General features: G+C 39.1%; 1 protein-coding gene across 1 annotated transcript; it reads left to right on the top strand.

Annotated features, from left to right (window-relative positions):
• Nucleotides 1-197: 197 nt before the first annotated feature.
• Nucleotides 198-25680, top strand: cdh16 (cadherin 16, KSP-cadherin; the record flags this gene model as incomplete). The annotated part of the gene is made up of 17 exons (XM_079164154.1): nucleotides 198-233; nucleotides 348-446; nucleotides 2148-2282; nucleotides 2561-2690; nucleotides 3494-3652; nucleotides 5136-5332; nucleotides 9501-9626; nucleotides 11037-11187; nucleotides 12070-12282; nucleotides 13291-13367; nucleotides 16082-16273; nucleotides 18252-18493; nucleotides 18577-18707; nucleotides 19106-19345; nucleotides 22911-23027; nucleotides 25322-25438; nucleotides 25580-25680. The coding sequence occupies 17 exons, from the start codon at nucleotides 198-200 to the stop codon at nucleotides 25678-25680; spliced, it is 2463 nt and encodes an 820-aa protein (XP_079020280.1).
• Nucleotides 25681-25994: the final 314 nt, after the last annotated feature.

The raw sequence follows: 25994 nt of genomic DNA, 5'->3' as shown, positions 1-25994 counted from the left end.
TGTAATAGCGGCAGCTCTAAATGGCTAGGTGGTTGTACATTTAAATGCAAGCCCTCTGACATGTAAAAACTGTTAAATCTGTGTGTATGAAAGATAACCATGGTGGTGAATCAGTAACAAGACAGAAATTGTATTAATTGTTGGGCCGAGGCCATGTGGTTTGAAACGCTGTGAATGTGCCACATTTACAGGGACCCATGGCTGACAGAGGAGCTACGACAATGCTTATCATAGTAAGATGTTGTTTTATTCTAAATCACTCTTAACTGGAATGCTTTATTCATTTACTAGAATAAGTTACTGCATGAACAATGTCACTAAGACACACTCGATATCTTGTTTTGCAGTTGGTGGTACTTTACACGTTTGCACCATGCTCTGGGACAAATGTTAAAATTGGTGTCCCTGAAAACTACGATGGTATTTTCCCATGGTATCTGTCCAAGGTAAGGCATTTCAGTTCACTTGATGAAGATGAAGAGAGTGATCTTTCAATATTTAATTAGATTTAATGTTAAAGTCCACTGTCCTCAACATTGTATGATAAAATGTTCTCCTGCCAGCCGTTTCAGTTTGATCATATTTTAGTGCTGAGGAACGTAGTGAAAAGACCACAGAATTAAGCAGAAGATGAAGGTAGATGAAGGTATAGTTAGCCAAAAGTGCGTCAGCCTCTTTTGTTCAATCTGCACTTATGCTTGAAGATGTATGAACGTCATCACCAGACTATAATTGGAGTGTTCACAGTGCTGTTCAGGCATCAGCCTCTGCATTCAGTCCAGCTGCGTGGCAGGCGGAGTGTTTTGTTCATACATGTCACTCAGACATCCTGTGAATTGTACAGCACCATGAGTATCTGGCACTTTGATTAGTTGAATTGTGACGTCCCCACATCTTGTGTGGAACATGATTAATAATTTCTGTCTTTGCGTCGGACTGAGAGTCATTAACACTCTTCAAATAGCACATTAAATGGTCACGATGGAGGAGTTCGATAACCGCTTTTTGTTATAAATGGAAAAGACATAATAATTGCTCCTGTTTAGTTCAAGTTAAAAGCTCTTCATTATGGTTTGCTCATCAGGGGACGGCTTGTCAGTTCTCCTATTTGAACTGCTTGAACGATTTAGCAAACCTTGTAACGGACAACAATGCAGCATTAATCATCTTCGAGGTTACTGTGAATGACCAGCCCAAAAGCACCACCCACTCTAATTGTAGACATTTGTATCCTGAGATATTTTTACTTTCAAAGGACCTTCATTTAGGAAATTCAAAACATCTGAACCTGCTTACACATGTCGAGGCTTAAACAAACTATATGGTTTAATTCATAAAGAGCTCAATAATTCCATAAAACATCTGTGCATTGTAATTTTTAGCAAACATTTAAACAGCAGTAATTAATGTATTTGTTGTAGACTATTTTCAGCAGCGGATAAATACACATTTAGTGCGCTATAGAGAATTTAAAGCAGCGAGATGGTGTATGTGGAACTGAATCAAATTAAACTACAGTGGCCATGTTTTTTGTGCCTGGTAATTAGGGATTATGTCCCCAAATGCAATGGTGTGGCTCATTAATGTGTTTTTAATCATTTTAGATAGCAATAATGGTCTGTGGAACAGATGAATAAGTTAGTTGGATCAATTCATGGTTGGTTTTGGTCTTTTAACGGATTTATTGACCGTAAGAAATATATAAATTATCCTCAGACGTATCCTTTAAGGCACGTGGGACAAGTGTAGATCAGCTGAAGCTAGCATAGGAGCTGTATTATCGTGTCTCAACATTTCACCACAACAGGTTCATTGTCCCTGAACATGTTACTTTTCACCGGAAAAACAACAAAATAGGTACCCCTAAAGCAAAATGTGAAACAGTCTCAGTTTGTGAACAAATTGTTATCAATGTGTTTCTCACCTCCCCTTTATTTTATGTTTTAATCCTGCTTTATTAGCTGCAATTAGTCAACGTCTCAACCAAACCTGTTGAAATACAGTTGAAAATGAAATCACTGATGACTGCAGTTACTTCCTTGCTGCTCCTCCTCCTCCTACACTTTATTGTCCCTGCATATGGCTTACTTTTAACCAGGAACACTAACTGATGTTTTTTTTTCTCCATTTTTTTCTATTGTGTACAGCTCCATAGCCTGCCAGGTAATTACAGCGAACTGGTGGTAACAGGGGATGATGAGGGGATATTCGGGGTTGACGCTCAGTTTCTCTACGCTCTGAAACCACTGGACAGAGAGAAACAGCCGTCTTACTCCCTGCAGGTAGCATATCATCATTGTGTCATATCACATAGAAGTGATAGCAGTTTTCTATACATCGATAATGAATAGTTCTTACAAATTCATTAATTCAAGATGCATCAAATTCACATAACAAATATAATTGATTTTTTTCATATTCTTGTTCATCGTATGAGGTTCAAATGCTTATGTTCAATAATGTATGAAGAATGAATTACTCCTAGATCATCAGATTCTCACCAGAGAGCGTTAATCAAAGATACCTACAGACTGTGCGTGTGTGTGTTTGTTTAATGCAGGTGTCCTTCAGAACGTCAGAGCACCGCCAGAGCTTCACTGTTGAAGTGTGTGTCATCGACAAGAACGACAACGTGCCCACTTTCATAGAGGAGAGCATGAGAGGCAGCGTGCAGCTCGGGCTTCTCAAAGGTACGAGAACCTTGAGCACCAAAGTCACCGCGTTGCACAACCTTTTTCAGTCTGGGTCGCATTTGTGTCAGTACCGCTACATGAAATACAATAACTCATTCAATAACTCATGGCCTCCCAACAACGGATAAATGTGTTGAATGTGTCCCTGAAAAATGCAATTTACTCCTCAACCATCTCTATTTATAGAATCAATGACGTGGCATACTGGGTCACTAAAATTTGGATTACACTAAAAAAGACTTGACTTCAAACTGTCACATGGCTAGCAATCACATCGGCTCAGATACAATACCACCAATTTATTTTAACCGAATTCCTTTATTTCCTTTGTACCTTGAAGGATGGAGAATAACCCCCCTCCCAAAAAAAATACTGTATAGCTCATTTTAAAAAGAGAACTATCATCTGACTTGCATATGAGTTGCTATTGTACTGCTTGCTTGTTGAAGCTGTTTTTATGTGCCACTTATCACTTAGAAATACGAGGGCACATGTACCTACAGGGTCAGTTCCTCCAGTAATGGCTTAAGATATTATTGGATCACGTTGTCTTATTTGCAAATCAGGTATTTCGTTGTAACATCTTTTAACTTGGTATCAATATACTTTTTTCTATATATAAAATCACAACAACAAAAAACATACATAAAATGCTTGTAGGTGTTTGGTTTGGTGCCTGCTGATTGGAAACAATCCATGTTCTATCCTGAGAGACTGAATGTGCTTTGAATTTGTGGTGGGAGAGAGATGTGTCAAAAAGAAAGTCATATTTTTGACCCTGCACCACCTGTGTCTCTCAGGAATCCCATTCATGCAGGTGGACGCACTGGATCGTGATGACCGCAACACCGCCCACGCCGAGCTGCGGTTCAGGCTCATGGAACAGACACCCAGGATTCCCTCCAGCCAAATGTTCTTCATCAACTCCATCACCGGAGAAGTTTCCCTCACCGAGGAAGGTCAGTCCCTGCTAGTGTCTGTAGGGATAGTATCCAGTGACACTTTGTTTGTCCCCAACGGGAAGATTTTATACAAATGTTTATTTTTTGTTCGGGGAGCTCACAATGTAGAGATACAAGAACTCACAATGTGCTCCAGTTTAGGGTTAACTTCCTGCAACTTCAGAGGCCTCTTCTTTTCATACTCAAGAATGCTTTTTATTGCAATTTTAGCAATTTGAACAAGACACTTAGTAATGAAACCTTTAGTCTTGTTTTGTTATTCCATTAGTTTTAACCAACATTTCCACGAATAATAAACACAGTCCATTAACATTTAGCAGATAGTAACAAGAAATGGCAGGAGAGAAATGTTCACGATATGTTTGCTGAAGTTTAGTACCAGGCTCGCCATTCCATAGTTTGACAACAAGTTTATTTTTTAAATGTCAAATACCGATGTTGGTATTAATGTTGGTTACATTCAAATACATTTTGTTAACACATCACAGTTTGTTAATGTGTTTACTCTAAAACAAAAGAACATCAGCTGTTATGTTTATCAGCCTCAAAAACCCGGTATTGGTCAGGCTCTAGTAATACATGTAGTGCTGATTTGGAAACAAGCTCTGGATTGAATACAGTTTTGAAAGTCTTAAAGAGAAGCTACAGAGATGTGACCCCTCTCCTTAAAAGGTCTTATTCTTGTTAATTATACACATTGAAGTTTTTGAAATATGATGAACATGAGAGAAAAGCTTACATTTATGAAAAGTAAAAGGGTTCACAGATACATCCTGTAAAAGCAAAACATGACACATTGTTAAGGTTCGAGTTTCTTGACATTCAGGCTTACTGCATTCTATATGTGAAATAAAATACAAATTAAGATGTGTATAATAAGGATGCAATTATGTTGGCCAACAACACTTCTTAATAATACTGTAATTACACTAGATGTCGTAAAGTCCTGTATGCTGGTGCTATTTCTGTAGCTCTGGTATTGCCCTTTGTCACAGCTTGACAGGAGCTGGATGACTTTCACGCTTGCTGGTCCCTTCCGGCCCACACTGCTGCGGCTGGTTTCCACAGAGCTTCAGCAGTGAACATTTTAAATCACCTTCCTAATTTTCTACTTTATTTTCAGGTTAGCTGTAACTGATGGCTATGATTACCTCCCCAGTGGGTTGGTATTTATTCTCCATTTTAGCAGGAAATTGAAAATTAAGTGATGAGCACTTTGTGTAATGTCTCAGTAATCGAAGGGAAAATATAGTCTGTTATAGATTTTGTGGTTTATAGACCATCAAATAATCAAATGATGTTTGTATGTATTTTTTTTTCCTTTTTTGTGTCTCCTTAAATTACTCCTTTGATTCCTCGTATACATTGCAAACATCGTGGCATTAATCACTGCATAATGTATTCTGTAGATCTTTATAAAATGAAAATGAGAGAATCATTTAAGGTGCTCTTGTATCACCTGTCCCACTGTGACCACCAGGAGCCTCTACTCTTGACCCGGAGATGTGCGGCCGTTACAAGCTCTCAGTGATGGTGAAGGACATGGCAGGGAGGGCGAATGCTTTCTTCACCAGCGGCATCGTTACCGTCGAGGTGACGGGAAACACCTGGGCATCGCCCGACCCTGTACGACTCCAGGAGAACCTCCCAGGCCCCTACCCGATCCCCATCTCACAGGTGGGACAGCCACACCCCGATCAACATGTGTTCACTCTGAAACACACATCCACAACTTTAGCACGTAGAGTGTTTTCACCCAATCCCCATTAAAACCACTTTGACTTATTTGATCTTTACCATAAATCATGCAAAACAATGGGAGTAAGTGCTGACTTTATTGTTTATGCATCTCCAAGTGTTATATTATGTTACAATAAAACAAACTCTGTCAATAGCCTGGGCCGGGTGAAGTGGCATGATATAACCAGTTGCTGGTTTTAGTGGCTCTTGGGTCCTCCTAAGTGACCAAATACTGAATTATTGATGCTGTTCAAATGCCATGGATCCTTTCAGGCTACCTCCTGACTGAGTCCCTTTAACTCCCATAATCACTCACTCTCCCACCCACCAACCACCACCACCACTCTGAGATTAACGGCAGAATCCAGCCTAAAATACACTTCACATACTTGTTTTAATCATATTGTATCCATAATTTAGTATTTCACGCAATCTAGAAAAAAAACTGGACCAACTCCACAGACAGTAATTATTTATTTTTGTTGGCATACATGTCTACTTAATATCTGAACTATTATGTATCCTCAAAGTCTGCTTTGGCAAAGTCATTGTTTTAACAGAACATTACTCAGCAGCTATTTTAATAATCAATCAATCTTTTTTTTTAAGCAAAGATGCCAAACACTCTCTGGTTCCAGCCTCTCAGTCGTGAGGATCTGTTGCTTTTTCTACAACATATACATCATTGTAAAGTTCTTTTTTTTACATCATTGTAATGTGATTATTTTGGAGTTTTGGACTGTTTGTTGGATGAAATAATATATATAAAGACATCATCTAGGACTGTGGAATAATACACCAGATCCCTTGATGATGACAATGATTGTTGGTTGCAGCCAATAAAGTTTGTTGAAATTAAAATTTGGAACTGAATGATGTAACAGCTACAGAAGTAGCCATGGTGATTTTAGAGAATATAGGCACATTTTCAGATCTAAAGATGGAAATCCAAAATACTTCAAACTACATTTTGGATGTAGTCTCTCCCTTAAAACAGTCAAAGCTCAAAGAGTCAATCATTATTGTGGACCAGCTCCAAAATTTGTCACTGAGTTCAGGTTAAAAGAGATTATTTGGATTTAAAGCACTGCTCTACATTAATGCAGTGCCGTAATGTGAGTTCTGTTTAAAGGTTTCCCTCAGGTTCTCCTAACGTATTACTGTGTCTGTCCCGGGTCTTGTCTAACCTTTTGCTTGTTATAATATTAGCCATATCAGCTACATGGCTATAAATAACTCAAAAGCCCTCGGAGGTTTTTGAACACATGGAAACAAAAATCAGCCAGCAGTGGCTGTGAGAACATTTTACAAATATACGCCTGCACTATAAAAAACAAAACTTTATTCATTCATTACTGATAACTGTGATAACTGTGATAACAAAGAGGCTGGTAGAGCTGATACTGGTGCTGAATTAAATGCATTGTGCAGGTTGTGAGAGTCGCTGTGGCCAGTAGGTACATCACAGTACCTCCCCCTCCTCCTGTTTTCTCCCACCTCCCCCACACTCGCCCTCAGCCTCTCATCTCTCCTGTTCTAACAGCCCCTTCCACCCACAGAAAACGTGTGGATTCACAAGTGTAGGCACATTTTATTTTTTTATTGTATTCATAGCTTTCAAAAGGCCAGTTCAAATCTACAATAATAATCTATCTTCTTGTTTCTAAGGTGTACAATATAATTGCCAATGCTATTACACACAGCTTGGTGACTTTGAAATTATAATAAATTTTCGTAATTTTTATATTAACGAATAGCATCTGTGCCTCTTTATGTAAATGAGCCTATGTGAAAATATGAGCAGATTCCCTCAGTGTATCCGCTTTAATTTCTAGTACAAAAAATGTGTTAAGAGAGTGAGAAATGAAGCCTCTATTGTTCCATCACTGAAGCGGCGTCTACTTGAAAACTATTTTGTTACATCCAGAATCTAAAGCACACAAAACTGGATTAGTTCGACATGGACGTTTACTTGGGGGAAGCCTCATTTTGCCCACGCTGAGTGATTGTACTTCTGTGCTCAGTAGGTGGTGGGACTAACCGCTGTTATGACACATGCAGAGATGAATCTCACCTCCCCTACGGTCTCAGATAAATGGAGCAGTGACGTTTTCATCCACTCATCTGTAACAAATGTTGTTTTCTTGTCTAGCGTACTACTTTATGCATTTCTGCCATCATATTTCTCTTTGTAGAACTCGGTTATAAAACTAAGCCAGAGATTGCTGTTGTGATCAATTTGACTTATTCTGCAATCAGATGAAAATAAACTCTGGCTGTAATTTTAAATATGAAATCCAGGCATTTGTTATCGGTACTTTTGCGTCACTAGGGCTAGGGAGGCTAATTTCAATCTGGTATGTTGAAATTGCATGTTTCTGATTGTCTGCCTAAAACTTTGATTACGTAATGCAATCAGTGTAGAACTACTTGAACTCTGTAATGCAATCTGTTGAGACACTGGACTGCAAGAGAGGCCTCAGAGCCTGTGAATGAATGAGTCAAGGCTCTTAACTGCATTGAATTGTCAGTTTTCACAGTCAAATTAAATCAGATTATTTGTTACAGAATTAGTTTGAGCCACACTAGACCTTCGTCGTGGCCCCTTAATCACTGTTCAATATTACAAATGATAGTTGTATCAAGGTGATGCTTTAGCTATAACATTAGTCATCACAGGCGATCTCATGTTGGTTTAAATTACGCCAACAATAAAGCTGCTGTGACCAAAATATAATTTTAACAATTGATCACAATAAATGCTAATGTTGCTCACTATCTGCTGTAAATAGGCAACTGTTTGCTAATTTATTCGCCATCTTAACTACATGAGGTCATAATATGTCAGTGTTCTGTTTACAACTTGTTTTTGTTGCTGCCAAGTAGCCAAACATTTTTTTCTTTTTTTCTTATTAATCTGTTATTGCTGCTTTAATGTTTCCAACCGCAAAAACAAGACAACTCTGTTCTGCCCTCCAGCTTTTGAACTGCATTTCAGCAGCTGATTACTCTTCAGTCCACAGTGTGTTGGATGAAAGCACACGTAGACACGAGTCACTCTTTTGACGTAACACAAGCAAGCAGGGGAGAGAAAACGTGCTCCGCAAACTCAAACACTGACGGAGGCAAAACAGATGACTTCATAGATGTTTTGTATAGACCTTTATATCGAGCAGTTGGTGATCATCAATCAGCTCTTTAAACATATCTCTTTAAAGTTCTGAGGTCTAGAAACACACCGTACCGCTGAGAGGCAGCCAGCTGTGTGAAGCCGCTTTGTGTATATAGGAGCATAGTGTTTGGGCAGCCATCTCCAAAACAAGGGAGGAGTGTGTGACAGTGAGTTGAGGAGATACACATGCCCTGGGTGTCCGTCAGCTGTGCTGCTCCTCTCCTTCTTGGGTGCTGTTTGATGGCTACTAGGGCCCTTTCAGCCCCACTGCACAGCCCTTGACAGAGGGCTGTAAAGCAGAGTGGAAAATCCCCTTCAGCCTGCATAGTTAGTTTTGGCTGTGCACTCTGTTCCACATCATTGTCAGTGCATTTGGTTTGCTCCTTATCATGTAAACAAACGTAGCTTAGCTTTGTACGTATACATCATGCAGGCCCATGGTGAATAGCTCTTTAGGTTTATACTGCATGGTACATTTACATATATATATACGCTTTATAGATCCTTATTGTAGAATTACTGTCTTGCGGTTGTATGCCTCCAACAACCAGCAAAGTTGCAGTTTACATCCATGTCTGTCTAAAATGACAACAATTCATCATTTCATCCTATGAGAAACTTGTCTTTAATTGTCATAATTAGCATAATTGTTGAGTGATGAAAATGTGATTTGACCCTCAAAATCGAATCAGTTCATCCTTCAGCATAATTTGAAGAAAGTCCCTCAAGGCGTTCCTCAGATATCGTGGGTCTGAGAATGGGCCGGGAAGACAATTGACCCAAAAACTTAAGGCTTCCGGCCGAGGCTGTCCCTGGCTTGGAAGCATAACAAATATGTTTAAAATGTTTACCTAGTTTATATATATTAAAATTAAATAAAAAAATTGTACTCAGATTTTTGTTGTTGTTGTGCTTTCGTGTGTGTTTATGTAGGTCAAATGGAGTGGAAGCCAGGTAGTGTACAGTCTGGAGGGAGAGTTTCCAGAGATGCTCTTCACCATCAGCAGAGAAGGAGTCATTTATCTCAACGCCCCTCTGGACAGAGAGACACAAGACCAGGTCTGTATAACTGCAAGCTAAACATATCCAGCATAATAATACATGTCAGTTTATGATTACTGGTTAAAGCGTCAAAACATTAGGGCTGCAGGTGGTACACTGTTCCTTTAAGAGAGACAGAAGCAGGTTTATTGAACTCTGTCACATTGTGTTGGTCTCACGTGTGACAATAAATCTGTGTGTTATATAATCTTAATATAAAGTTAGCTCTGAATTAAAAGATGATTATTTTCTGGCTCTCACAATATCCTCTCTATGAAAACCAACAGAATCACACGTTTGTACTTTTCCTATTTTCAAATCATTTTCAGTCGATTTCATTCACTTTTTAATTATTTTCAGCAACTGACCACTGGGAGCTCGGTAGTGAATTCAAAATGCCGAAGAAGAACAATACGAAGTGACAGATTTGATGGCACTAAACAATTTATCATGTTGTTCCTTAAAAGAAAACTCCTATTTTAATTACTTCATATTACGAATGATATTTTAATTAAAGGGACTCTGGTACATATTTTTGAAAATATGCTGAGCACTGAGCACTGAGCACTGAGCACTGAGTCTATTTTTTAAACCAGACAGAGGTAATTAAGCAAACAACCCAAATGCTGAACAGCTCCTTGCACATATTCTGCCTGTGGCAAAAAATAATTATTGTATTATGACAATGACTATAAAGCTAAAATAATTTATTCAAATATTGAAGTGAATGATCATTATTTGTAGTTGGATTAGAAATTAAAAAGTATCATTTGTTTGAATTTTGCTCCTGAGTTTTGCGTACAACTTCAGCTCCTGAGGGCTTTGAATGGCTCACTGAACAGTATATTCTGGCACACATGCTCAAGTGGCCAAAGAACAACACAAGAGAAGCTGAACAACATCAGTGGATGTGGTTAATTAAACACATGCGTCATTTGTCTTCTTGAATGACCATTTAATTTAAAGATGCAGAAGACTTTAACTTTTTGCTATTTCTCTACCCATAGTGATGGAAAGGTTGCAGTTGCATACTTACCATCACTCCAAAATATGATTGATAATCTGTGGAGGCATTAAAGAGCCACTACATGCCAAACTTCACTTTTCTAAATACAGCTCCATCACTCAGTATCCTTCATGAGTGGTGTTGATGGTGCATTTTCCCATCGTACACTTTTTATCGTAAGTCGCCCGCTGCAGGATGATGAACGTAGAGGTTCCTATTCACAGAAGTTGTTTCTCACTTTTATTTATTTTATTTTGTTCACCAGATTTCCCCCATTGCAGGATCCTATCCCATTATGCAGTGGGGATGGGAGCACCCTGCACTGGTTAACAGTCTACCACAATCGTTGACCAGATATGTCTAACCACTCTGTGCCTTTGATACGCTACAGGCAGACATTGTGTCTCTTTTTGCCTTGTCAGTTCCAGATCAGCATTGTGGTTGAGCGTCCAGATGGCAGAGAGATTGCCAAGCCTGTGGAATTGAGGGTGATGGTGGGCGACGCCAATGATAACAGACCCACTTTTCCACAGGCACAGTACCATACTGTGGTCAAGGAACTGGCTGCTCGAGGTAACAGACATGTATACGTTTTCATATTTATATTTTAGCAGTTTAAAAAATATTTGGAATTGTTTTTGGTCTCATTTTCTCTATGCCAACATGTGCTACAGGTGGATATTTATTTATTGCATAACAGAGGTGATCAGGCTAAAACCCAACGCAAAACTAGCATGTCAACAGTCACAATGTTTCCTTGTAGAAATACTTTGGTCAACTGTACTATACTGTACTATACTCAGTACATAATACTACTCAACAAAGTTTCACTAGCTTTTTTGTTATATTTCTAAGTCCTGATGAAGTGAGGGATCATTATAAAACAACACAATGAGACCTCTGAATAATACTTTGTCACATTTACTCCATAATGGGAATCTTGTTTCAAAACAAGGTAGAGGAAACACTGGCTGGAAGGGACGTTGCAGTGATGAAAGAGCTGAGAGTGCCAGATACCTTTTATTAAAGCAGATTGGGATTTTTGCCAGGAGGGGAAAGCACCCTCGCTCATAAAAGGCACATGGTGTGTTGTGACATATCAGGCTCCGGCATAAAAGCTTTTTTGTTGATGCTTTAATACACTTGATTCTGGGAAATGAATGAGACAGGACAATCTGTTAATCTAAATGGAATTACTGAGTGAGGATTAAATGAGAACACTATTGTTATATCCTTCCCCTCCTTATTCCCATTCAGTGTGCTCTGTGACCGTAATTTATTGCAGAGAGAAAAACATTTGTATTCTTTGGCTGTATTATAGAAACTGAGAGAGGCTAAAGTCTAGTGTAGTAGATAATTAGAGTATAACATTTAATGTATGTTATGATTGCGTCTTAAGAGATCTTAAGACACTTGTCTTTCAGGACTGTTCTTTACTGGTCTATGTTTCCCCAGGGACAGAAATCCTGACAGTGCAGGCAGCCGATAACGATGATCCCAAGACGGACAATGTGCGGATATTCTACCGTTTAGTTGGTCAAATTCCAGAGAGTCCTCGCGCCCTCTTCCGAGTGGACCGTGACTCAGGGGTCATCTCCGTCCAAGCAGACAGTATGGAGGGAACAGCACCTCAATACACCCTCACCATCACTGCTGAGGATGCCAAAGGTGACTTTGGCATCAATGTAAAATACAGCCTTCCTCATGTTGTGATTCTTCTTTTTGCAACCCTTACTAAATCTCACAAAAAGGCATAAATACCATTTCAACTGTGACTTTCCTGTTATTGAGGTAGGATATTATGTTGAGAGGATTAAAGAGCCTGGATTCCAATCCCAATCCCTTTTATTAGCTGATGGTATAGACTACATGGCCAATCACATTGTCCTTTAAATAAGAAAGATAAGAGATAAGATAAGATAAAAAAGATAATAAATACTTGCCAATCTAGCTGCAAGCTATTTCAGAGGACATTACATTTAAATTCAAGATTTAAAGTGCCTCTTTGACCATTTTAGATTACATTATTTTGTGCACCTATTTAACTATATATATATTTAATATATATATATATATATACTATTATATCAAATGTGCTTATTTGAGTTAATCCCTCCCAATTATATTATGACATCCATCAATCTTTCTTCACCTTTTAATGATAAGGGAGTTGTGTGTGGAGCAATCAGATGCAAAGGGTTTAATTTAAGTCCCTCTTGTAAATGTACAACGCTCAAATATTCTGTTTCACTGGGAAAAACGTCGCAGTCCAGAAGCTAAAGACGCTCTAACTTTGTGCCAATGGGACTTTGCGGTGACAGTTAAGAGTAGGGAGAGAAAACAAAGCAGTGATACAAAACTTCTAAATCAGTCACTGTGGGGAGTAACATAATGTTCGGATATGTAAAACACTGCAGCTTCCATCACGACTGTTACAACCAAAAGACTGTTAGCTTTACAATCTAATAAGTAGCTTCATTGACACTATGACATCCAGAGATGCATGTATGCTAGCCTCTGGGGTGACAGATGTGGTTTGCATGACTCACGCGTCAGGTCGTGATGGAGACAAGATGAGGTACTTGCTGTTCCTTCAGCATTTTTAATTAATATGTGTGATGGGCTGACGGGCTGACCCTGAGTCACTAACAGAAGCTGTGATGATGTTCCTGTCAGGTCTAAACAGTTCGTGCACTGTGGTTGTGACGGTGCAGGATGAGAACAACAACCCACCAGTCTTCTCCCAACACGAGGTATGAGAGAACAGTCTGCTCGGGACATGATGAATAATACTTTTCAAAAGGCCAAACATCACAGGCCATCGTATAAGTGGCTACTGGACTGGTGACTGTGAATCCGCTCTGCAGGTCACTGATCTAATTTTCCTGGCGGGGAACTAGATATGCCCTCTAATCTCAGGCTTATAGCGATGGCACCATCATGTTATTGGAGGAGTTTTATTCAGTTCTTTGTCCTCAAAGTGGACTGTGTTCTGAGTGTAATCTGATTAAGCTTTCTTTGGAGAGTAGTTTCCACTCATTTGTTGATAATATAGTCAAATCTACATCATGACAACACTATACGTGTTAGAAATGATGTCAGAATCACAGCTATTTCAGCAGCTTACTGCTTTGAATCTCCACAATTAATTTTCATATTAAACATACACTTTCTGCTTAAAGGTGACTGTAAAGAATATTTTTTTATCAGAAGAACGGCAGCTGTGGTCACGGTGTATTCATATCGATTACAATACTTTCCAATGCTGACAGGTTTTCACAGCGGACAAAGTAAAAAAAAAAGAATCACCAGAAGCTTCTTTGTGTTGAAAATAAGAAGTCAAAATTCAAATCCAAAGAAATTTCTCGAACCATTCTCAGCATAATCTACTTCTCCACTTCTTGTTTACAGCCACCTTTGAAGCCTTCCTGAGTTGAGTCTATACCGCCCACATTGACTTTGGGTGTTTAAGATAAGCAATAGTGGTCCTTGGGTGTTGTAGAGGTTAAGGCGCCGACCACAGCCCAACATCCCTTGTTCACTTCTAAACAGGGACTCCATGTTGTTCCCTATCTCTCTCTCTGCCCTCATTTCCTATTTCTCTCTACATTCAGTTGTCTAATAAAGCCATAACATGCTTAAATAATAACAAAAGAAAGATAAGCAATTGTGTCAATCCAACAAATAATTACTTTGATTTTGTATTGCATCCATTTATATTTCATTAATATATTTGCAATAGTTTATCATCTTTGGAAATTCTGCCAATATCTGTGCTGCATGCCCAGCATGAATTGTGACAGTGGTTTCCCTCATTTTGACATAGCTGCTGGAATAAAAGAAATGTTCTAAAGCTAGGAAGTTACAGGAAATCCCCTCACTTTTCACCCATATGTGCCCTATAATGGAAGAGAGGAATGTCATGAGCGTTGGGAGTTACGTGGGAGAGCCATCATGCTGTGATAATGGGGAAACCGTCTCTGGCTGTTCTCTCTGTCAGACCACATTAACATGAAAGGCTGCACAGACATTGTGTGCTGTGAAGGAACATTTTATTTTGAGCAGGGAGAGAAGGTACCGCCTTTAAATTTAAAAGTGGTAATTGGCCGTAGAACTTTGGTATGAATATACAGTTCAATCACAGGAGACAGTATTGTTGAATACAGACTTTTGTGATTGGGAAGATTGTGCAATATATATATATATATTTCTATACATCTGTCTGGTATTCTTTATACTTTAGGATTCAACCAAAAATTGGTCAAGCATGGCAGAAAGCTTATTTCAAGCTGTTACAAACAAATGTGTGGACTTGCTCAGATAATGGCTACTACACGCACACACACACACAAACACACACACACACACACACACACACACACGCATACACACACACACACACACACACACACACAACACACACACACACACACACACACACACACACACACACACACACACGCATACACACATATACACACAGAGGTGGAAAAAATGCTCTTGAGCAGGTCACGCCTGAGAAGTGCAGCTTTTTCCATGGCAATGTGAAGGCAGCACTATAGGGGGTGATGTGGGAGGCGAGTGGTGACAGGGCTGGGTTCAGCGACCCTGTAGATGGGGCAGCTAGATCAGAGGAATGGCTGCTTCACTAGAGGACATCTGTGAGTGGCAGATTAAACGGCTGTCTAAACACACATAGGTGTGTGAATAAAGGTTAGCTAACACCAAGAGGGCAAGAGGGGGCGAACATACACTCACATGTAGTCACATGTATTGTCACGACAGCACGGCATATTGATAAGCAGATAGTCAGTCAGATGTGACTTTTATTGTCGACCACAACACCATCAATGGAATATGAAAATGTACATTTGCCTTTTATTGATTTATTTATTTGTATTATCAAATATTTAATGCAGCTGTTAATGCAGAGTCAGTTGAGAATATTATTGTTCAACTTTAGATTATCCCGCCTCCAGTATATCTGAGATAACTACATTTCAGAGATCTTTGTGTGTTTATGAATTAGAAAAGAACATCATTTTATATTCTCTCATCATTTTTTTTTAATTCATCATATCTAGTTCAACATTGTGTAAATTCAGTATCAGTCAGATGCAATAAACAATTAAGTTATGTTTTATAATAAGGAGTAAGGTAGATGATTACAACAAAGATCAGTCAGTATTGTGAATAGTGATGATAATGCAAGTTTGTGATTTGCTTTATTATCATGTGATCATTAAATAGTCCTGTTTACTTACCTTATTTTTCTCCACAACATTTCCTTGAAGGGTTTCCTCTCAGTGAGGTCTGATTTGAGTTTACATGTGTAAAGAAAATTGCTGATTTTATTCAATTTTATTATAGATCATTACTATATATTTGCCTTAAGTGCATTTTAACAGTGTCACAAATGAATAGTTTCTGCTGGGTAAGCATATATTTCCTGTCTCCTTCCCATCAGTATGGGCCCTTTCACATTCCAGAGGACGCTCCAGTGGGCACCACAGTAACAGCTGTGCTGGCAGGGGATGCAGATGTTCGAGGAGGAGACAGCTGGCAGGTGGACTACCGTTTAGAGTCTGGAAACGAGGAGGAGGTCTTTACATTAGTGACAGACAAGCAGACCAATGAGGTCTCCCTCATCCTTTCAAAGGTAATCAACACAAACCACATGGTGACCTCCAAACACACACATATGACCACCTTATTGATTATTTAACACATATACAAAGATCAGATATGTTAATTGTTTTCTTTATCCTGTTTGCGTTAGAAGGTACAAACTAATTCCTCTTTTGTCTGTGCAGTTCTAAGAGATCATTTTTACGAGGACATGGTTTTAATATCACAGTGTGCACGTGTGAGGCACCGACGAAAGGTTGGAAAACAATATTCGAATGCGTCAATACTTCAGTCTGACATGCCTAAAAAAAAAATGAGTCCAGATGACAGTGGAATGTTTTAGCCTAATAATCTCTCCTGTCCTTCGGGGTGAATTGCCCTTAGCCTGCGCCGCATAATCCCGCAGGATGTTTTAGGGATGCATGAGGGAACGAGTGTGTGTGTGTGTGTGTGTACTTATGGTCTGCGCTTTGTAAGTGGGCCAGGCAGGAGACAGTCTATTATTTTCAACCCCTCTGTGGGAGTTGACGAACGTGATTGAACTGTGAGCTGCACACGCTCTGCTGAGATAAAGCAGGAGGTATCTAAAAGCTAAAAATGGATCTCGTTTTATTTCAGATTAACACAAGAGGACTTCTGTTTTTTAGAAATGATACCAGGCAGATTCAACTGTCATCTCTTTGAGCAGCTGGTTTAAAGCTCTTGTATTGGCCTTGTGAACTATCACAACTAACTTTGTATTAAGGGATACTGTTGTTTATTTAGCTTTGGATTAAAATGCAGTTGAGCAAATGTTTTAATTCATCTTGTTACAGCGTGAAGTCAGTGCCAGAAGGCAGACACATTTAATTATTATGAATCACACACTGTTTACAGCCCAAGTGAATAATTAGACTGTGAGCAGACACTAATGGCAGTTTACCACACAGACTAGAGGCTGCCGATTGCGGTAAAGAACTGGTGGAAGAGAAGGGAATCTAATCAGGATGACAAAAACATTTTGTTAAAGAAAAAAAATGAAATAAGAATTAATTTGAAGTAAATTCATTTCTAACCCGCCCCCCCCCCCCCCCCCCCCCCCCCCTACAGGCTGGAAAAAAACGGTATAATAATCAGTACAAATAAAAGAACAATCACATTAATACTTAACAAAATAAACGAGTGATATTTTCTGAAAATATTGGATGCAGTGCAGGTGAGGGAAGGGTGATAAAAGCTGTCCACAGTATTTCAGGGTACAATATGAACAAATCAAAAGTAGTACATCATGTGAAGACGTTGAGTAATATAATGGTTCAGATATAGCCTCGAGTGAGTCCACGCACATGTTCTGGTGCGCTGAGTAGTTTGATGCATCACTGCCAGTCAACGGCAGTACTCATACATCCTCCAAGGTCTGCGTTTCTTCTCCCTGGCAACAAAGACGCACTCCTGCCTGAGCAGCATGATGTCAGGAAGCGCTGGTTTGATAATGTCTTGTTTCATGGGCAGACAGAACACATTTAAGGCTAAAACCTCACAGCAAATACAAGCTGCAATATTAAAAAGATTGCATTAATGATTAATGATCCCTTTGCCTTCTTTTTCATTTGTTTGCTTCTAAAATGGGTGAAATCTTTAAATGTTTGACAAGTATTAAAATCACTGACTGCAATGTAAACACTATTATAAGGCAGTTCATCTTTCCATGCCTCAAATATTGTTGTGAAGTCTAATTGTTTTATTGTGATTAATTTGTTTTTACAATCAAGAGCTGTATATATCGAATACCGTGCAATGTACATTCAAATCTTCTTAACAGTGTATTGAGCTCAAACATTGGAATTTATTTCATTGTCCCATACAGTAGCAGTTGTTCTAAGTCCATCGTTATGGAAAATGTTTCATTAGTGACACAGTGAATCAATTGGCTCATCTCCCTGTGACCATTTTTTTGGCTCTTATTGGAAAAACAGCAAAAAACTGTTTCTTTGGAATGAAGCTATACATGTGTACATGTGGGTCGACAGGTCTTGGACTTTGAACGTGAGAGTGAATATATCCTCGTGATCAGTGCTCAGAACCCAGTGGCTCTGGTCCGGGGCCGTTACGGACCTGCATCCACAGCAACAGTCTCCATCTATGTCGACGATGTGAATGAAGGTCCTATCTTGTCTCAAAGCCATTATGAGGTGACTGTCAGAGAGGGCGAAGAACCAGGGCGGGTTATCGCCACCATCAGAGGTTACGACCCCGATTCTCACCCAATCAGGTAAGCCTTAACTGATGAATGCTGTAGGAATAATTATCTACCTTCAGAGTTTATTTTACAGAGTTGCACATATTTCTTTGCAGATATTCTCTTCAAGGGGACACCAAGAAATATTTTTCAATAGGGAAGTATTCTGGTGAACTGAAGACTGTGCAGGCCTTGGACAGAGAGGAGAACAGCACGTACACCATGGAGGTCATTGCAGTGGATGGCCGTGAGTTCGCTTTCATGATTATAAATGCCACACAAGTATTTGATGAATCCATCACTTCTAATTAATTAATAATTCACCTGAATGTTATTTAAGGTGTAAACATATGAATAATATTATTTGATTTATGGTTCTCTAAACATATTCTCTCAAATGTGAAAAAGCCATTAGTCACAAGTAATTTTTTTCTATTGAATCTTAAAGTCTTTAGAATAGAGATGTAGAACAAGAGACAGAGTTGCAGAAGAGTGAGATCAAGAGAAAGCACTATGAGTGCAAGAGAACAGAAAACAACCCAAACAACCAGCAAGGGAAGTTAGAATGTACTGAGCTGGTGTATTATGGTCCAACCTCATTTGTTTGGGCTCACATCTTTTCCACATCTCTCATGTTCCTCTTAGGAAACTCTTCCTTATCTGCATCCACCCTGGTGACGGTCCAAATCCTGGATGTGAACGACAACAGTCCAGTGCTGGTCGGAGACTATTCCTGGAAGTACCTGTGTACGCCCCGCTGGGAGGACCAAGCTCTGGTGCTGGCCTCACGGGACAGTGACGGGCCACAGCATGGAGGACGACTGAACTTCTCCCTGCGCAGCGATGCCACAGTCCGTCGTAACTGGAAGCTTACACCTATTAATGGTGAGGTGAATGCAGACTTGTTGAACCTGGTCAACCCACAGCATGCAGTGTTAGTCTTATGATTCACAGTGAAAAGAGAAGACAAGTAAGGTCACATTGTTAGAAGAGACTATCCTAAGCTCATTTTCAACATTGATTTTGTCGGCTAAACAAGCTGAGATGTATTTGAAGCCATTATTCTAAGTATTTTTATAATAATGTGTTTCAAATATCATTTGGGTGTTTCAAGTATCAGTTATGCCCAAGTACTCTGTCTAATTTTGGGTGCCAACATGGACTCAAAACCAGCCTGCTGCTTAATTGATGTAAGTATTAGCCCAAATTCTAAAATGTATCACAATTACTACATCAAATAATTTGATTACTAATTTGAAAAATGTTATATTTTATCCTGTAGTTTGAGTTTGTTTAAGATGTATATGTTAAAGTTGTGTCTGTGGACCTTGAGTTTGCCACAGTGTGCTAAATGTTTTGAGTTACTCTGACTTGAAAATAGGCGATGCAGCGTCCATGAGGACGGATAGTCAAAGAAACAGAGTGATCTGGCCCTGAAGATGTGCAAATTGCTCTGTTCTATTTTATTCCTGCATCATTTCGTTGGCCCTGTCTGGGAAGGAAGTTATAATGTAATCATCCTTTTTTTGCCGTTGTAAAGTGCTTGTTGGGTTATTTTAAATACCAACTATTTACTGCAATGACGTCTGTCATTAAGTCATTCAAACAGCTCAGCCACTTCCCGCTCAGGTTTTTTTTTAATCTCCCTCTTTCACTCCCTGTTCCTGTTGGTATTGATTGAGCCGAGCTGTAATTATATCTTCTGTGTAATTTCTTTTGCCGTCACCGCTGGGTTCCTGCCAGCTGATGGAGGCTAAAAGAGGAATCTCTCAGAATGCTTTGCACCTGGTCGCAGCCAGTAATGGTCGTACCAATGAACTGTGTACTTGTGCCAGTGTAATGTCTGCTGTAGAGTTGTACGGTTTGCGTGACACAACCACAACCTCTCATGCAGAGAAGAACACGTGTGTGTATGCATGCTTGTGTGTGTGTGTGTGTTTACTTGGACCATGTATCTTTGTGGGGACCAATTTGAGTTTTAAACATTCAGAGTGAGGACATTTTGGAAAGTGAGGATATTTTGGCCGGTCCTCACTTTGGGTCAGAACTTTAGAGGTCTGTTTTTAAGGGCTCAGATTGGCTTCACGGTTCAGGTAAAACTTTGGTTTGGTTAGGGTAAGGGTTGGGGTCAGGCATTTCATTGTGATGGTTAAGGTTAAGGTAAGGGGCTAGGGAATGCATTATGTCAATAGAATGCTGAAGGGATGACATATTTTTGTAGGCCAACCCGATGTTTAACATCGCACTGGCTCCCTCAACATTAAGGCAATGGTATTTTTCCTTTGGATGTTGGATTATTGTAGAAAATAAGCTCTGCAGCAAAGACAGTTTAATGATAACTACACGTTTTGTTCAGCGAGATAATGTTCACAAATGAACACCACTCTAATCATTTTTGAAGCATGAATGCAATCACCAGAAGTTCAAAGCCAACGTTAAGCTATAAATTAACTCCACCACGGTCGCATGACTTCACAACAACACTACTAAGCTAAAGGTGGACTTGTGTATGGCAGGATGACGTTTAGTAGTCTCATTCAGCCAGTAGTTGGCAACTGCCTTCTTAAAGACATTTAGAAGATTCAAAATGAACGAGAGGGCTACGTAGTTAATGTAAAAAAAAAAAAAATCTCTTAAAATTGTGTTTACCACAGACCTTATTTCAGGCAAAAAAACATTGACTTGGATGCGAGTGCCAAAATGCAACCTAATTTATGTTTAGAACTAATTTCTGCAGCACTCTATGAGTGACTTTGTTTACATGCACATCGATATTACACTATCATTTCGAATATGACAGTATTTCAAATTTGATATGGGTCATGTAAATGAAATTTCCGTTTGCATATTACGATTTAAGCTTTTTCTGATTAAGACGTGGGATATGCTGATAATATTCAGTTTTTTTGGAACATTCTTTAGACAGCGCATTCGTAATATGAGTCTTAATGGGAGATTGTTTTTTTTTTGCTGTGTGTGTTGTACAATAGTTATACACAAACAGTTTTGATATGCACACATGTAAAAAAATACCAACCTTTTTTAAGAAGGTGGTTGAAAGAATGAAAGAGAGAGGCTGCTTGCACGGTCGAACATTCTGCCACCGTTTACGTTATGGATTATGCACAGCTGCATGTAAACGAGTAGATTGCTGGAATATTCATTTTCATTAGCCATGTCAGCTTAGTAGGAATATTGTCTTTTTCGGAATACGGGCAAAAAACTGAATATTTGGTGCACGTAAACGTAGTCAGTGTCCTCACAAAGATAGAAGTACAAGGTTGTGTGTGTGTGTGTGTGTGTGTGTGTGTGTGTGTGTGTGTGTGTGAGTGTGCCATGGCCATTCATCGAATGTCTTTCAGAGACTCTCAAAAGTACCATGTCTACATAATTGGCAGTTCTTTTCAATGCCATATTCAGTTGATGCGGCAGCACACTCTTATTCCACTTACCGCCACTCTTAATAGCTGTTCACAGCAGTAAGGAGAGAAATGTGAGATATACAGTCTTAATGTAATGCATTTGATAGCACTATAATGTAAAAATAACTTTTTGGTAGGTGGTCACAGATCCAACCTGTGAAAATGTCAGATCAGAGGAGAAGCAGTGCAGATAGAGGATCAATTTTCCCTGACTGACAAATGGAACATGAAGGAGAACGATGGTGAGGTGCGAGCGTGTAGTTTAGGACCCTCAGATAAGGGTTCAAACAACTTGATAAAACATTTCTCTTTAAGGAACAGGGCTTTTACGTCATGCAGCCAGACGTGTATTTTAGACTGATTCACAGAGATAAGATAAAGAGTCACACACTCCAGACCACTCCACAGCTCCATCAGTCTCTCTTATTCAGTGTATTGTGTAGTTATGCAGTTGTATGCATGCTGTTTTGCTTGGTTTTTGTTCCTTTGCTAGTAGAAATGGTCAAATATTGTTGTATACATATCGGATATAACTAAGTATTTAGCTTATATTAAAAAACCTTTTCAGAATTAACTTTTCTGATCTGTGATGTACAGCACTGGTACTAAATTGTATTGCTGCACAGGAAGGGATGTTTCTTCTCGTTATGTGCAGAAAATATGAAAACAATATTGTTACTATAGTGCATGTGTTTCTCAATCCACCAAATACAAATACCAGGGGGTATGCACTTATTTATTTCTCCAACGTTATCTAAAGTACAACAGTTTGCAGTTGTGAATTTGGACCTTTGTTTATGGTTCTGCTATTGTGCCAAGTTTAGATTGAGTTTGATAAGTACATTACATGATAAGTAAATGTAATCAAAATGTAATAAGAAAAACTAAAATAAGCAGTCTTAGCCTTTGACAACCTTTACATCCTCATTGAAGAAAAATTGGACAATGTTATACGTCTAATTTTTTTAAATACAAAATTGTAATTAACATCCCATTGTTTTGTGTCATTTTTGTGTTTTGTCTTTCAGATACACACACCAACCTGTCGTTAAACATCCCGTACCTGGCTCCTGAGGTGTACACTGTGCCCTTCACCATCTCTGACAGCAGCTCTCCTCCCAGGAGCACCTTCATAAACTTGCCAGGTAATGTCGACTCTCCTGCTGATAAGCTAAAGCAAATACAGGGAGGTTATGGGACAAGAGCGTAGGAACAATCAATACAAATCAACCCCTGTGTGTGCCAGCTTGTGCTAGCACTGTTCTTGTTTAATAATGATGCAATGGAGCTTTACAAACGATTTTTCCAGGCTTGTGATTACACAGCTCTCTTAAGACTGTGCTCTGCCCAGTACAGCCTGCTGACACCTTATACACATAGCCCAAAACAACACATAACGTCTCATTCACGGGTTAGAATAAACTATATGGTTCAGGGAATAATGGGTATAAGTGTGCAGAGTAATGTCCTTTAGATTTCCTTTAGTTTTGCTTGCAGTTTTGCAGTTAAATTCAGTTTGTGTTGCCACTCACCTTGAATATGAAATCATATAAGCTGCAAAAAAGCAATGAACCTCTGTGCACATACGTAGAGAGTAATTGCAGGGTGGTCGTTAACGTAACCTTGCATTTTCGTGACCCTCGGACACTAAGCACACAACTTAGACACACACAAAAGCTTACCTGTAAAGTGCCAAAAATGGCGTATTGTCACAGGATCTATGACAGGGGTCACTAATAGGGGGACTGCGGTCCGAGTCCGGATGCAGATGCCGTTGTATCCAGACCCGGATCTATAACCGATAGATAATTGAGAATTATTTAATTTTGACAGAGCGCTTCTATTATAACAGGCGCAGCTTTTCCAGCCTAGCACTCGTTCAGCGGTCCAGGAAACACACAGACCAGTTACATGCATTGTAAATCATCTCACGTGATGCTAGTCAGCCAATCAAATTCATGTGTTCCGATAAGCATCGCGGCTAGAGTGAGATTTACACAAACGGGAGAGACCGAATAGTCGGAGAAGTACGTGAGTCAGAGTTATCTCACATAGCGTGCTCCAAAAAGAGAAAAGTCGACAGCGAAACCAGAAGCTTTAAACAAAAAGGGACAGACTCTTATATTTTCAATCTTCCCACGGGCAGTTAAAAACCAGTACATCGCAGTATGTTCAGAGGCAGTGGCGATTATTCGTTGTGGCAATGTGAAGCGCCACTACGAGACGAAGCACAAATCTTCTGAGCAAATCTAACCACTCAAATCCGGAATGTAGGCACAGATAATAAACAATATAAGAGCCCAATATGATCAGAATCCAAACACATTCATTCACTGCCCAACAGTGATGTTATAACTGAGAGGGGAATAAAGCTGAAACAAATGGTTTCAATAACCACGGATAAAGTCCCGCACACAATTTTCTCTTTTTACAAAATGAGAAGAAAGGGCTTTTGTTGGGTTGACATCACTTCACACCTGAATAAACTGAATTTAAAGCTGCAGGGCAAGGATAATTCAATTTAATTCATTTTTTAAAAGGTTTCGGTTTTGTATTTTATTTTTAAATGCAGCCCATATTGTACTTGAAACGAGAGAACATTTATTTATTATTAGAGTATGTATTATTAATAATTCATCCAGTTAAATTTGAAATCTGACAGTAAATATTGTTGAGATATTTAATTGAACTTTCTATATTTGAAATGACAGTCAGTTGTTGACTACATACAGATGTTAATACAACTGTTAGGCTACTTCAATATACAGTATATGGGACTAAATCATAACACCAGTATTATACACCATAACAAGACATTATTGTGATGTATAGTGAATACCCCTGCTCTATGACATCATTATTTGAGGTATCAACTATTCCTTTGCAACTTAGCAATTAGCATTAGCTGGAGGGTTATCCCAACCAAATTTGAAACAAATAGGATAAACTTCTAGAAAGAGTTCGAAAAGGTTTGTATAAAATGTAAATTTTGCAAACAAAATTGAAACTGGCCGACTTCCGGTTAGGCGGAACTGAGGAAAGCCAAGTGAAATATGTATGAAATGATGAGAGCAATATGAGTACCAAATTCTGTGAATATCGGAGCAACTATGTCCCAACTAAGGCCTTCCACGCATTGGGGGGCACTAGGGACCGCTGGGCCTCTGGCACTGAAAGTACTTTGGCCCTAACAATAAATATACGTATGGGCAGGTAAACATTTAACACATTTCACCTGTCTACTGCACAGTGTATATGAATAATTCTCAGAATTCTCAAATAAATCATAAGTTGATCAGTGTTTTTGTTCAAATCAAATTGTTTATAACTTCTGTGCCGAACGTCAACCCTAAATATAATACACAAAGTCTTTCAATGAGTCGTATTTCCTCTTTTCCTGTTTAGTCACAACTAATCTCCCTTGTTCCTCACCTGTTAGTGACAGTGTGTCCCTGCAACGTTAGAGGGAACTGCAAAATGGCTGCAAAGCAGTTGCAGGGCATGCCAACTATTCAGTCTGCAGTGGGGATTCTGCTTGGCACCTTTGCAGTCATCGGTAAGCAGAGAGAATGACAAACAGTTTTACTGCCACTATAACATATCATAAATGTGTGTACAGTAGTACGTGGTAGTCTCTGGGCCATTGTACAATAACTGCTGTTGATTGTCTCTGCATTTTTTTGTTTTTCAATTCCAGGGACTATTCTCATTGTTGTGTTTGTGAGACTCTCCTACCAGAACCCCAAACGGCCGAGCAAAACTAACCAGGAGCGAGTTCCCCTGAAGATTTCAATCTAACTAGAACGATCAGCCAACTGGACCCATGTAACAATGTTGCTTTCAGGGCACTGAATTCTTCAAGTGACTGTGAATTTCTGAAAATGAATGTATATTTCAGTTATTGGATAAAAGTTTAGTTGTACACTTACCTGAAAGCAAAATTACAATATATTTTAGATTATTAGAATGTATGTTTCGTGCTTACTTATGTTTTAAGTTTGTCTTTTTTTTTTATTGCTGTAGACCTGTTATTTTGTTTCAAAATGCTGCCTTTTTACTACAACAGAGTAGTGGGATGATGGTTTAGAAAAACAATTGACTAATTGTGAGAA

Source organism: Pholis gunnellus (genome assembly GCF_910591455.1).
Source record: "Pholis gunnellus genome assembly, chromosome: 1".
Taxonomy (NCBI): Eukaryota; Metazoa; Chordata; class Actinopteri; order Perciformes; family Pholidae; genus Pholis; species Pholis gunnellus.
This window is presented reverse-complemented; position numbering and strand designations above follow the sequence as displayed.